This window comes from Podarcis filfolensis, assembly GCF_964270895.1.
Source record: "Podarcis filfolensis genome assembly, chromosome: 10".
NCBI lineage: Eukaryota > Metazoa > Chordata > Lepidosauria > Squamata > Lacertidae > Podarcis > Podarcis filfolensis.
Genome location: NC_139612.1, coordinates 22,638,881 through 22,654,099, shown reverse-complemented (window position 1 = coordinate 22,654,099; position 15,219 = coordinate 22,638,881). Strand labels below are relative to the sequence as shown.

The window sequence follows — 15,219 nt, the reverse complement described above, 5'->3', positions numbered from 1 at the left end:
TGGCCGAGGGAGCCTGCGTACAGCTTCTGGGTCATGTGGCCAGCATGACTAAGCCGCTTCTGGCGAACCAGAGCAGCGCACGGAAATTCCGTTTACCTTCCCGCCGGAGCGGTACCTATTTATCTACTTGCACTTTGACACGCTTTCGAACTGCTAGGTTGGCAGGAGCAGGGACCGAGCAACGGGAGCTCACCCTGTCGCGGGGATTCGAACTGCCGACCTTCTGATCAGCAAGTCCTAGGCTCTGTGGTTTAATTGCTTCCCATCAAATATCTCAAAAGCAGTTTCACAATAAAAGCATCAGCTATAAAAACAATTATACAGTTTCTTATACACACACACACACACACATACACATAATGATGTGAAAACGATTGGAGGCCCAATACAGACTGGAATAAAGGTCTCTGCTTAAAAGGCTTGTTGAAAAAGCAAGGTCTTGGACAAAAGAAGCAGGGCCTGTCTGATATGTACCAGGAGGGAGTGACCATTGCACTTCATAGCTGATATCAGCCAACTTTTTTCTAGCCAAGTCAATATGGTGGCTAGGGCCTCATTGATAGAGAGGCGTCTTTGAGCTGCCTTGAAAGAGACAGTGGTCAATCCGTTGCTTAAAAGACCATCATTGGACTCTGCTGAAACTGGCAACTAAAGGCCAGTCTCTAATTTGCCATTTCTGAGTCATAGCCAGGCACTTTTGGATGAAATTGATCACCTGGATCCATATCAGTCTGGTTTCTGTCACAGTTTTGGGATAGAGATGGCCTTGAACCCTTTGTAGACTACTACTACTACTAGCAGTAGTAATTTACCTTTACTAATTCATAAATGGAAATAACTAAATAACTCCCGTACACTCTACCAAAACCAGTTACTTCCTTTGACACACCACTGCCCTGACCCACCCTTCTGTTGCTCCACCAGGTACATAAATGGCCAACTCACCTGACTAAACACACCAAAGGTTTCTAAGCCTCTCTTTCCCCATCCACATCCTTGCTATTTCACCAAAGGATGGACGGAAGACCACCCTAGTCTCGCTCTGGGAAGATGAGGTAACAAAGCCCACTTGTTAAGCCCCTGCTTCTGTGACTGAGATGGGCTAGTCTGCTTGAGGAGGCTAGATAAAAGCCCCCCTCCTCACCAGAAGAACAGAATTCCTGACCTTCAGCCTTGCATCAACCGTTCTGGTAGACATTCCTCTGCACTGTCCTTTGGTCATGCCAAACAGAGCAGAGCAAGGTAGTGTTTATGATCAGAGGGGATACAGGCAGGAAGAAGGTTAGCCTGCCAAAGAGGCTGTCAGAAGAGGTTCAACACTGATGGAGTCTGTGGTGTCAAAGGGTTGGAGATGCATACACCCACTCTTCTGAGAAGCCAAGGAACCAGGCCTCCTTATCACCCAAGTCTCAATTGCATGGCCTTAACTAGGGCCCCAAATCTGCCCCAAATAGGGGACTATTGCGAGGGCATTGCAGTAATTTAGGATTAGGATGCTTCTTTCCACCTCGACTAGATTGGTTCCTTCTGTCCCAACACGGAATAAGCTCATCTTAAATACCAAGCTCTTTTCTGACAGCTCACAAGCTGTGGGAGGGGAAAAGAAAGCAGCCTGCGTCGTTTTACCGATTGTTCATTTAGCTTCAAAAGGTGGATTTTCTAAACAGCATTTTCTACATTGTTTCCCCCCCTCCTGTTAATTCATTTTAATTCCATACTGCATTTTCCTGGTTTTAGGGCTGGGAGGTATACTGTACATGCACTGCATTTTGCAGGGTTTTAAAAGGCTGCTTTAATGAATTCTTAATTACATTATTCAAAAGATCCATTATTCAGTATTCATCTCACTTCTAAATGAAAGTCTTTACCTGACATATGAATGAAATGAGTCTAAATGCTTTGCATGCCACCTAGGGATTCATAATAGACTCCTTGCTGAATGGCAGCAGCAGGTCCCCCCTTTTTTCTGCTTTAAATTTACAGGGATTGTTTGTGGAGATGAACAGATATGAGCTACTCTGCCAGACCCTAAACTCTCTCCAGGCACATTCTAAACCTCTTAGTGCCTGGGAGATGAAGGTAACGCCCTAGTTATTGCAGTGGCAGGGCTGGAAGCCGAGAAGCTGATAAATGGGAGCAGATACCAATCTAACAGCACAATATTATACATGTCTACTCAGAAGCAAAGATGAAGGAGAAATTAGAATTCGGATCGCACATAAAGACAGACCTTCCCAAGTTGCACTTGCTGAACAAATACATAAACTGAAACACAGACATTGTTCAAAATCCGAATTTTGCAATGCGTTTCTCCAACCAACCAGTGTTTGCAAAATTGTGTAGTCTAGGGTAAAGTGTGCATTAAAATGCTCAGATAAGTGAAATTTACACACAAAAATTCATTACATTGGGGGAAATTGCTTTGCAAAAATGTTTACATTGGACAAAATGGCATACAAAAATGTGAATATTTGGAGAAATTCGCCCTAAAATGATGATGAAATTTCAAGAGGGCCAAACAAATAAACTGATATGGAAATATGAGAAACCAAAATTGACAGATTAACACAATCCCTATTTAGAAGTAAATCCAACTGGGTTTGGTGGGGCTTAATCACAGGTAAGTGAGGAGAAGATAACAAAATGAATTTTGTGACACCTTAAACAGATTAATATCAAACAGATTTATTGTTATACAAATCTGTGCTGTAGAATGTAGATGTTTGTGCCAAAATAACATTACAATTCTAACCGTGCTTACTCTGAAGCAAGTATCACTGTGGCCTATCCCCAGGCAAATGTATAGAGAACTGAAGTCTATCTATCTACATACCTGACAGTAAATCCCACTGAACATGATGGGGCTAATTTTTGAGCAAATATGCATTGAATTGCACTGCCAACCTACTATTGGTCTTGCAAGGTACCACAACTCTTCTTTGTTTTTGCAGCAGCAGACTTAGAATAGCCACCCCTTTAGAATTTGCATCCAGATGATTGTTTTACTGTGCAATAATAAAAGACACAGTTGTTGTAAATAGCCACATGTTCAAAGCATCTGTTGCAGGGAAATGACATTTCCCCAATACTGAGCCTGATAGAGAATAAAATCAACAATGATTTTAATTATGGAAAGAAACAGATGGCAAAAATGCAGTATAGTCACAAGTGGAGCAAGTGTAATGTTTTAGATCAGCCTGGCAATGTTGACTTTTCCATTCTGTCCACCATGATACGTTAGTATGAAGCAGAAGAAAATGTAAATATTAATATATGGGGTCATCTATATTTTTAAAAAGGAGAGTACAGGAAGATTTCATGAGCGTTGAAAGTGAAATCATCTTCTTGCTTGTAAGGTGTATGACAGGGGTGGTCCAATGGGGGCGCAAACTGATAAAAATTGGGCAGGAGGTGTTGAGGCCACTTTGTGCCCATGTCTTAAGTGCAGCAAGGCTGAAGTCTCAATCTCCCAATGGATGAATTGCTAGCTATAGATGCCACCCACCTTAATAGACCTATTTAAGAACTGTAATCCACACAAGAGACTCAGTGTGTCATGGCTCCAATTATTATTTTCCTCAGTTATTATTTCCTTTCTTTATTCCAGTTTTTACTGTGATGAATTTCCCAAAGTCAAAGTACAGGTTTTATTATATGCTGATTCCTTTCCAAATATTTGCATTTAGTAAATGGACACTTTAAACAAGCGACAATTTGGGAGTCTGACATAAAATGTTGGACCCAATCATAACAGGTGGGGAGAGATTTTTATTTCATTTAAGAAGTGGCTTCTTCCGTGCCCCCTTTGTTAAAGTGAGGAATAGGTGTTGCCTATGTGATCCATACTACAATGATAGAGACTTAAAATGGTTTAATCGTCCTCCCTGAGGAACCTTGGAAATGGAACTTCTGTGCCTGAGGCCAAGTCAGATCAGATCCTGGCTTATTAACCTGGTTTGTTAACTGTCATTAAGCCAGAAGTTTCTGCTTCAGATGTTTATGGGCGAATGTTTGCTTAATGCAAGCCAAGATTTCCATACCAAGACCAGCGTGCAACCAGAAAAGGGGAGGGGTTTATGAATCTCTGGGGAAATGACTGAGCATGGTGAGAATCTTGCCTTTGTGTGTCTAGATTCAGTAGTAGAAGAAAAATGGTCCATTTTCCAGTTCTTTCCTTTAAACACAATTGTATTTGGTTTGGGGATCCTATTAGGTAGGATAGACATCATTGTCAGTGCCAACTATATAGAAACCACGGAAAATAATGACTTATTTCTGTAAGTCAATTGCATCTAAGCCTTCTCTGTAGAATACAAATATAACAACATATAATAACACATTCCTTAACTTCCTGGGTATACCAGTAAGACTAAATGAGGACATCAGGAAGTTTAAAAGAACCATTTGATGTGATAACAGTGTCTTTATACTAATATGGTGTCTAATTTCCTGTCTTTCCCTCTTAGAAAAAAAATTATTAAAATGTATAATCACTTCCTCTATATAACTGTCATTTGAGCTAAAAAAAACCCTTCATTTTTTTTAATGGTGCTGTCTTTTGTCATTACAACTGCAGGAATTTCAAACTAGTATTTGAAAAGATACAGCCATAGGTAGAATTTATCAACACAAAACTATACCTTGCTCAAATCTCTGAGTGCTGTTTTCAATGGATTTTATCACTCAGGGGAAAGAAGTGTGATTATATAGATAAAGGATCCAAATGAATGCTCAATAAATAAATAAATGGTCTAATAATAGCCAAGAAATTCTGAACAATACTGCTCAAGGAGTAACAACTAAAGGATGATTCACAGGACTGAAAATTGTCCTTAACTGTGCAGGGAATTGAATGCCCATTTTAGCTGGCTGTGCTGTAAAGTGGGTGTCAGATTGCTGCATAATGCAGACAGAAGACTGTGGTGCTATCAGGGTCAAACTTTCTTTTTATATAATAATTTTTATTAGTTTTCAATTACAATAATACGATAATAGCCACATTATAACAATGCCAAATTATAATACAATTAATAATACCAATAATTGATATGCCAAATTATACAATTTAGGTGGCCTCCCGCGTGATAGAATTGATGGTTTGACGATTTACAGGGTCAAAGTTTCAGGCAGAAGCCCATGACCCACCCCACCCCAATTTAGCAAGGCTGGCGTACCACATTTTGAAGTAAGCAAAGCAATGTGCGTTACAAACAAGAGAGGATCCATCCCTGTAAGATCATGGAGTTCATAGTCTGAAATTACCTAACAGCACTGCTGTCAGGATATTTTTTCAGCACGTATTTAGGAATGGTTAGGGTTAGGGTTGCTGTGTTGGGATGGTGGGGCTGATGGAGGTCAAGATGGGCAGTAGTGCATCTCCCCCCACCCTACTCCCCACTGGCCATATGAAGGTATGGAGGCATAGGTCAGCTGGCATGTGCTATTTTAAAGTTTTAAACTTGGAGTTAGCGATGGGTATAAAACTACACACTCCAAATCACCTAACCTTCTTAGCTGCTTAAAAGAGTATATAATCTGCTCAAATATTATACAACCTTTGAAGTGAAACAGTGAAAATCATCCGTGCTACCAGTCTTCACTCTGCCTCAAGGTTTATTTGCAGGGACATTTGGATCACAGATCTGTTGCTGTTGTTGTTGTTTTTCTTCCTGAATACTGAGCAGTGGATTACGCACCTGAGCTTTGCTCTAGCCAGGATTTCTGGAGCTTATAAATCTTGAATTCACTTTCAATTATTCTAGGGAGAGAACACACCTACAGTCATAACTTTAGTTGTCAAGCTCATGGAACCTGGCTATTCAGGAGCCAATGCACCAATTTTCTTCTTTTTTTGTTTCTTCTTAAAATTTCATTCCAGACATTATACACATACATGTGCACACACAGTTAGTGATTAACTGCATCCTACCAAGATCCAGAACAAGCTTACCTAAGTTTCTGTTCAATTACTGTCTGTCTGTCTGTCTGTCTGTCTGTCTGTCTACCCATCCATGTCTTTTCATTCATGTAAAAGAACAGGAATTGCTGGTAGTCAATATAACATCTCAACAATGCTCAAGAATTCCACTGGTACAGCACAGTAAGAGATAGTCAGTCCCTCTTGTCCCTCCAGATGTTAAACTCCAGCTTCCATCTGCCCCAGCTAGCATGGACAATGCTCAAGGATGTTGTCATCCAGGAATATCTGGAAGGCCATGTGTCCCCCATCCCTATTGTCCAGAGTGAGCTCAGGTTGAGACCTCTACTCTGCCATGAAGTAAATCTAAGCTACCTCATTGGGTCATTGATATGACTAACTCTGGGTTCTGAGCAACAAGGGAAACAAGAATGCTTGCTGCCAAGTCTTTCACTCCACTATGCTAGTGACAAATGACTAGTCAATGGCCTGGTTCACACTTGATAACTGTGGCGGCAAGGATGACTTTCCATTGCCTTAGAGAGACCTTTCATATCACCTCACCTCAAACCCAACAGTTTTCAATGGAGTCTAGTTACACATAAGCTCCGAGTCTCGGAGGCTGTCATAAATCCTAAACACACTTATGGGAGAGTAAGTGCCAGTGAAATAAATAGGGATTACTTCTGAGTAGCTGTAAAAATGTTGAGCAAGGAAGTGATGAATAGGCATGAGTGAAGCCGCCCAATGGAAGAGCAAGGAAATATGTTACACAGGACGGGAAAGTGTGTTACACGGTCAATTTTCAATTTGCAAGCAAATCGAGGCAACTCATGATTCCACACAGCGCCCTCGACAAGCCCCTCACAATATGCTTCTGATTAGCAGTTGCTCAGTTTTATCCTGCTGGTGCCCTGCACTGTGGAGATGTTTGTCTCCCAAATTGTAGATTCCTTTTGAAAATCCTCAGCTGCCTTACTTTTGCACCACACAATCCAATACACAAATAGCATTGTGCACATATGGAAGTCTTCATGGCGACGCATACATATTCCCAGTCAAAACTATTTTACAAACCCTAATGCTTTGCAGATGAAAACACAGAAAAGACGACAGTTTTTAAACGGTAATGTTTTTTGACATTGTTCAATCTTGTTTTAGTAATTGACATAAACATGTTTAAAAAGGACTATTAATAGAACGAGCATGCTTGATTTTTTTAAAGAAATGTTTTCAGTGCCGTACAGCTGTAGAATTAGTAATCTTTACATTTTTATGTTTGTGATTATTTGGCTGCTCCTGTAAATAAAGAACCAGCCTTTAAAATATTCTCATTAATCATAAAAACGCCATTGTCTCAACTGGCTGCAAGAAATTCACACTGATCTCTGCCTTGCCTTGTTGCTGTTATGTGTCTTCTTTTTCATATGATTAGTATTATTAGTGGCGGTAAAATATGGTTTACCCCACAGGTAATTGAGGGAAATTTTCATATTGTAGCTCATCAACTTTGAGCTTGTGTATTCTGCCTCCAGACCTATGTTACATAACAATCTGTGCCTGAAATGTACCCATAAAATTGGTAGCAGTCCAAAGTACCTGGAGTTGCAGGGCAGAAAGATTATATTGGTAGCCAGCTAATAGCTGGAATAATCTTGAGCAGCTTTCCTCAAGACATTTTGGACTACAAGTTTCATTATCTTGGAAGACAATGTGCCTGTTTGAGACTTCTGCTTTGTTTTTGTTTTTTTAAAATCAAACTTTAACGGTGCCCTTCATGATAACCTCTGGAAGTATCGGCCTACAATTTGGCAGGCTAAAACTGCTCTGGAGGTACAGCTAGACCAGCAAATTTCATCTATTTCCTGATTATAGTTTACTTTGAGCTGTTGTGCAACAAACTCGCTCCTCCCCCCAAAAAAGTGAACTTTTTGTGACAAGGGAAATGACAGTGGGATGCAGTGGGAAGGGCAGGATAACACTTGCTTTGAGGCAATGTCATCTAACCTGCCCACAAAGAAACCAGAATGAATGCTCATCGAATAGCCAACGTTGTCTAATCTCTCAGCAAACAATTCGGGCTGACTGCCCAATAAACAGGTTGTCTGGAAGTGCTCACTCTCCCATCTTGCCAACAAGGGAGAGCCGTGTATGGGGCACTGCAAGCTTCAGGACCCAATGGACTACAAACACATTTTTGTGTGTGTGAACATGGAATTTAAAATCTCATCGCCCCATAGCACCCATTCTATCCTCCAGTTCGTTTATCTCATCTAATCCTAGAAATTATTCACTCTGCCCTTCTTTTCAATTAGACTCCTTTAAAGGAAAAAGAACCTCAACGGAATAGCAGGGAAGTTAAATTTGAAATCAACTGAATGCCCTCAATTGTAGGGGCATAAGGCGCTTTTCAGCTCAGCTTCAACTTTGTCCCTAATGAGGGTCCTGTGGAAAAGCTCATTCAAAGATCAGAATAGGCCAGACTGTTGTGCATTTCAGCTCCTTCCAGGGAGTTCAGTCGAACAATTTCCCCTTGTCAAATGGTAGCAACAAAATTCAGGTGATCTAAAACTGATCATTTTAATTCTGCCATTTAAGTGTAATTGTAATTTTATTTTATTTGTTTTTATCTTTTCTAAAGCACTCCGAGAGGTCCAAAGAAAGGTGTTTTACAATTGCAAGTGCTGGAAGTGATTGACAAATTATTTTACAACTGGCACTTATTATTCCTTTTATTAAGAATAAAGTGGCTTTTAGAGCAAAAACAATAGGGTGAAAAGGGGATCTTTTATGCACTCATTACAAATAGAAAATTGGAAAGGAAAAGTTGTAATAAAAGCTAAGGGTATAATCCACCAGAAAGTTCTCCCCTGAAAGCTCCATTGAAATGAATGGGAACTTTGTACGAGTATTCATTTCAGTGGGGTGTGCATAGGAGGAATTCGTGGCAAATTGTGCTCCAAATGGTTTTATCAGTGCCTGCATTTCTCACATTGTGTGTTAAGAAGCTGTCAAGTAATCCAATGGACGGACAAGCAGTGGTCCTTTGGTAGGATCAGAGAAAGATTGCCTTAAGGAGTAAATGGTAGACTAAGTAATCCACCTCATCATAGAAAGCTGAAGGCCCTGATCCAGCTAAGGTCAAGCATAACTAGTAAGTAGGAATGGGGAAAATTTCAATTCACATTTATAGGTAAACCTACCTAATTAACATGTTTCTGAATTTTTCAGTGCAGTTTTCTAGCCACGCAACATGTACAAAAATGCATATCCTAGGGTAAGGTGCATAAAATGCATATATGGCTGAAAACATAATGCATTTTATTGCAGAAAATTGCTTTGCCGGAAGGGATACGTTAGGCAAAATTGCATACCAAAATGTGCATATTGGGAGACATTTGCATAAAAATGCCGAGTAATTTTCATGAGGACTTACTTGCTTAAAAATTGGAAACTGATCTGATATATGGAGAACTGAACTTCAGATTGGAAAAAAACAGCAACCAAAAGAAACAGAAATTGACAAATTCTCCCATCTCTACGAGTGAGTCATAACTCTCATTTAACCCTACTGGAACAAATCAGTAAATATGAATGTCACTCCCTCCTGCTTTCAGTGGAACTTAGTGGTGGCAAACATTAGCTGGATTGAGGCCACTATACAGGGAAGCTTCTTTTAAAAGTTGTTTTCACTTGGGATTGTTGTTGAAGAAAATGCATTACATAAAAGGCTCCTCTTCAACGCCTGCCATGTTTCTTTCAAATCACAGTGCACAGGGATGTACATTCCTTTTAGGTGCATGTACATAACACATTTTGGCCCTACTCTATGTATATGAACATACTGCATTGCATTCCTTCCTGACAATTAAGAAGTCAGATTCTGGCAGCACCAGTCACTTGGGGTCATTGCTGGGTTGCTGTTTTAAAGGGAGGCAGGAGATGGAGTTGGATTCAGTCCTAGAACCTTCATTCGGCCAGGAATCATCTCTGCATACTGCTGCCAATCCAACAAGATTTATATTCAATAAGGGAGCTACATTTGGAAACATAAAATCCAATTTAGTGATAAATTAAGGTCTTCAGGGGCAAATATATGAGCTAATCTTCTTAATTGTCAGGTAGGTGTGTGGAGCAGATGTTGAAAAATCTTCCATCTTTTTTGCAGATGTTGAAAGCAGATGCTGTACAAGCTAACGCAATGCCTAGTTTTCAAATGAAGCTCCCTTCTTGAATATAAATCTCATTGGATTGGCAAAGGTATGGAGACACAGTTCCTGAATGAATCCACCTTCTAGGGCTGAATCCAATCCCATCTGTCATCAGAACCCAGGGGATTGGTGCTACCAAATGAGTTTCTTTATATGTTTTCCATTTTGGTTACTATGTGAAACGAGAGTGCAATTTTAGACAGGCCTTTGAAGAAGCTGACTTGCAAATACGTGTTTTAGTTGGTTTAAACTGCTTGTTTTATAGATGCTTTACCTGCTTTGTTTTTATATTTGGCTTATTTAGTATGCTACTGCTTTTTTAAAAATTGTATTTACATTATTGGTGTTATCTGCATTGAGCATCATTTGGTGAAAGGCACAATATGAATTTATCTAACAAATTTCCTTGGAGGCCTTTTGCATATGTCTTCAGCAGCATTAGCTGTCCCTACCAGTTTGGTGTCATCTGCAAATCTGATGAGCATCCCCTCAATTTCTTCATCCAAGTCATTTATAAAGATGTTGAACAACAACAGGCCCTGTACAGAACCCTGTGGCATCCCACTTGTCACTTTTCCCCAAGATTATGAGGAACCATTAGTGAGCACTCTTTGGGTTCAGTCAATCAGCCAGCTACAAATTCAGCTAACAGTTACCTCATCCAGCCCACATTTTATCAGCTTCTGCACAAGAATATAATGGAGAACTTTGTCAAAACCCTCACTGAAATCAAGATATACTACATCCACAGCATTCCCGTGATCCACCAAGCCTGTAACTCTGTGGAAAAAAGAAATGAGATTTTTCTGGTGTGACTTGTTATTGAGAAACCCATGTTGGGTCTTTGGAACCACAACATCCTTTTCTAAGTGCTCACAGATCAACCATTTAATTATCTGTTCTAGGAGCTTTCCTGACCAGTCAGTAGTTACACAGGTCTTTCTTTTTATCCCCTTTTGAAGATAGAGACAACATTTGGCCACCTCTAGTCTGCAGGAACCTCACCTCTTCCGCAATAGTTCTTAAGGATTATAGACAGCAGCTCTGAGATTACATGCACAAGCCCCTTCAGTACCCTTGAGTACTAAATAATCATTGGAGAAGAGAAAGATGGGAATAAGCAAGATATAAGGGGAGAGAACGAAAAGTGTATTATGTCAGAAAGATACACAGCAGGAGCCAGGATCGTAGAATATACACTGACTATACCTTTGGTGATGGAGCACATCAAAGGATAAACATAGTGAAAAGACAATGGGATTCACAATGAGGAAGAACATGCTGGCACTCGAAGACTCAACTGAATACGTTACAGGAATAATTTGTCTCACCAAAGACAGTGATTTGTCTGCCAGGAGTAATGTTAAAGGCAACACTGAGAGGGAACAGACTATATATATATATATATATATATATATATATATATATGCCATAAAATTGCTTCATTTGGAGTGCTAGGTATAAATGACATTAAAGTGGGAGAGGGGGAGCATGTTTGCAAGATAAAACCAAGACATCTTACTTGAAGGGGTGTGGGGGAAATCATATGTTAAAGGGTGCTTTCATGTTTGCACTGCTACTTAAGAGATGACTTTCTGATGATGATTAGGGAGTAAATTAATGGTTTTCTAAATGTAGATAGGATGGATATGTGCAACCTGCGGATAAGCAAGAGTGATTTGAAACTAGGGGAGGAGACAGGTTGTCTCTTAAAAGAATGCAGCAGAGCAGACAACTGCTGAATGGGAAGATGAAGGTGGTAATTATTTAAGCGCTTCCTTGATATCAAAGCAGAGTTAACTTAACCCTCCCACCAGTGATCTTGCTGCTTGCTAGAAAGAGTTTTGAGTCATAGTTGCCTACTGGATGAGGAAACCGACAATGTGCTTTGCAAGACGTAGGCAACGGAGAACATACAGTAGTGGCTCAGTAGCTCTTTTCCTGGAAGCTGTGAGTTTGAGCCTCTCTCAAACTAAGGAGAAATTCACACCATGTACATTTGAGTTGGAAAACTCAAAGGCTGTTCTGTGTGATTTTTGTCAGTTCCGCTCACTCATATGGTGTGCAAGATACTAAAACTAGCACGTATCAATGTACCACTTCACATATGGCACAATGTTTCACCCTGACACATGATTCAGATCTGCTTAAGAGGAGAGGAATTGGATGGAAAATTGAATTGGTCATTCTCTGATAGTTGGGAATGAAGAGAATATAATCTCACCCAGTCATTGAGACTTGATGTTGACTCTTCTTTTCTTATCTCTGCAGATGCGATCTCCTGGGTGATGTGGACACCATTAGACAGTTGAATGCACATGTGTACTTCATCCATTTCGCTCCCTTCCACGTGGCTCCAGACACTGGCAACCCATGCTATGCCACTGGTCTTGCGGAAACAGGGATTCATTTTGTATTTCACATTTCACTATTATTTTTACACCTTTCCCTGTAGGCCAATCTAGGTGTGACATGAAAGCCAGGTGTATTTATTCTTGTATCCTAAACCTTCATATGTAAAACAGGTGGAGACTGTCTCCTTTTCTAAAATGAAATGGATGGGGTGAATCCTCTTCTACCTCACCTCATTGTGCTTCATTGCTTCAGCCAATTTTCTCCTGGACCACCCATCACTCGTGCTAGAAGTGTGCCAGACTGGATAAAAACACTTGAAGCAATGGAGTGCAGTTTGGTAAGGTGGAGAAGGAGACATAGGGCAGTTTCATAAATAAACTACAAGATGGCATTACTGTAAGGTGTGGTGAGACTTCTCTTCTCACGCAGCAGATTTTGGAGTACAATTAACGAATAATAATTTGACAGTTCTTTAGATTATTATATTTTTTACCGGCACAGGGGTATCATTGGGACTTTCTGCCTCAGGCACCAAAATATATTGGGCTGTATTTTCCAATGTAACTATCATACTTCCTGCTCACGAGCATGTGAAGTAATGGTGCTGTTTTTATGAGAATATAGAGCTGAATCTACAGCAGGGTTGGTGAATCTCTGGTGCTTTGGATGATGTTGGACTGACTCCACTGGCTGGGGCTGATAGGAACTGGAGTACGAGTTACTGCCTTAAAGCAGATTAAGGAAGTGCTGGTGTATATGCCAATGAACAGAAAAGTGTTTGGGAGTTCAATCGGAGTAACAAGGAAGTGTTCAGAACACTACTGGAACTGACCAGCGTTTATATTATATATGGCTGTACTACAACATGGAAAAGTACGAACTGATACACAAGTACAAGAAGGGGAAATTGATGGGAAGATGATGCCACTGTTATCAAAGGTGAATGGATTTGACTGTAAAAGTTGCTCCATTATTCTTTCATGTGTTGTTCCAGGGTAAATATGACCATTGCACATTTATGGTTTAATTACCAATCAGTGATCTGAAGCAAACGGCTGCCCACTTTCAAAAACCATAATGTTCATTCTGCCCTGAACACTATAGAATTGAATATATTGGACGATCGTAGAGGGAACTCTGAAAATAGCCAGCATTTCCTCTGTATTTTTGAAATTAAGGGCCAATTGATCTCATGTCTTCATTTCAGAATTGCCATGAACCTTGAGAAGGCCAAAGGTGGCCTGTTAGGCCTTAATATGCCATGCTTAACTTGCCATTTAAGCAGCCAACCCTCTTCCTTCCACCCACAATCTGGCCTTTTCTGTAAGCTGTCACATCACGTGACCAGAATGTATCTGGCCTTAATTTTATCTATTTATACACATGAATTTTTTTTTAATGCATTGGCTATTTCAGTTCCATTTTTAACTAAAACTGAAAATTAATAATACTAGGGAAACTTCTGTACAAATCAAGGAAATTGAGTTATTTCTATTTGAGGTATTTTATTATTATTATTAAAAAAGAGATTCTTACCTTGAGTAATTTTTTTTTACTGTACTGGCCACCATATCCTTGAAAAGGTTTAATTGCTCTTCAGGGGAGAACTGTAGAGCAATTATACAAATGATACCATAGCTCAACGATTTAAGTTATGAGGAAAGACTGGGGAAGTTGATTGTATTCTCAGTGGAATGGAAGAGACTTCGTGTAACCCAACTGAAGTTTTAAAAATTATGAAGGGGATTGATAAAATTGATCCAAGCAAGCTCCTTACACTTGCAAGACCAGAGAGTTGAAAAGATATGATCTAAAAAATGGAAAGGTGGGAACAAGGGGGTGAGGGGAACGAAGGCAAAACTATTTTACACAAAAAGGGGTTAGGAGCATATGGAATAAATTACTATAAAGGGCCCCTGAAGCAAGGCGCATCACTGAATGCAAGAGGGAATCGAGGGAATTGCTAAACAAAGGGAGCATAGAGAATGAGATGGTGGGAGGTAGGCAAATGGAAATAAAGGAGGCAGGGAGTATGAATACATGAAGCCTTTCATATGCTCTGCTTTCTGCTGTGGCTCCCTGGTTGTTGATGCCCTCTGTATTTTAAGACCAGGCCTTAGAATCACAAACATTGGAATCACCTCTGTGGTGCTTGCTCATCTGGTTAATCTGCTTCGAGTGGCTTCTTAGATTCACAATCCAGACATTAGATGTGATGGGCAGCAGGAGATAAGGCAGTTGCAATTCCTCTTGCTTATCCCTCTTCCCCCACCACTGCCTGTCCATCGCTTGCACCATTTCCTCACCTGCTGCTCCAAGTATCCAGGTATGTTGCACAGGAGGTGCGGAAGAGTTGGGAGGTAGCAACCAGGAAGCAGCCTCTCAGCTATAAACTGAGTCATTAGTGATGTGTGGAGGTGAGATTGGCCAAAGATAGGAGCTCATAAAAACCACTCACTCCAGAGGGAGGGAGGGAGGAATTCCACTGGGGAGACCTAGAGGAAGGCCTCTGAGAATGTCTGTAACACCTATGCAAGTTCATGCAGGTAGAGATGGTATTTGAGGCACCAGGGTCCCAAACTATTAGGAGTTTTAAAGATTAAGGCAAATGCTTTCTAACTGCACTAAGAATTGGACCAGAAGCCAGTGTAGGCATTCCATAACTGGCAATATATCATTCACACACATAGTTTCAGCAATCTGGTTGCTGCATTTTTAACTAACTACAGCTTCAGA

General features: G+C 40.3%; 1 protein-coding gene across 1 annotated transcript in view; it reads left to right on the top strand.

Annotated features, from left to right (window-relative positions):
• LOC310743972 (uncharacterized protein) overlaps positions 1-12,832 on the top strand; it is a 32,176-nt gene extending 19,344 nt beyond the window's left edge. Inside the window, exon 5 of the mRNA XM_083574758.1 lies at positions 12,400-12,832. Coding sequence (XP_083430884.1) covers positions 12,400-12,583 — 184 coding nt within the window. The 3' untranslated portion in view covers positions 12,584-12,832. The remainder of the gene's footprint in view (positions 1-12,399) is intronic.
• The last annotated feature ends 2,387 nt before the right edge of the window (positions 12,833-15,219 follow it).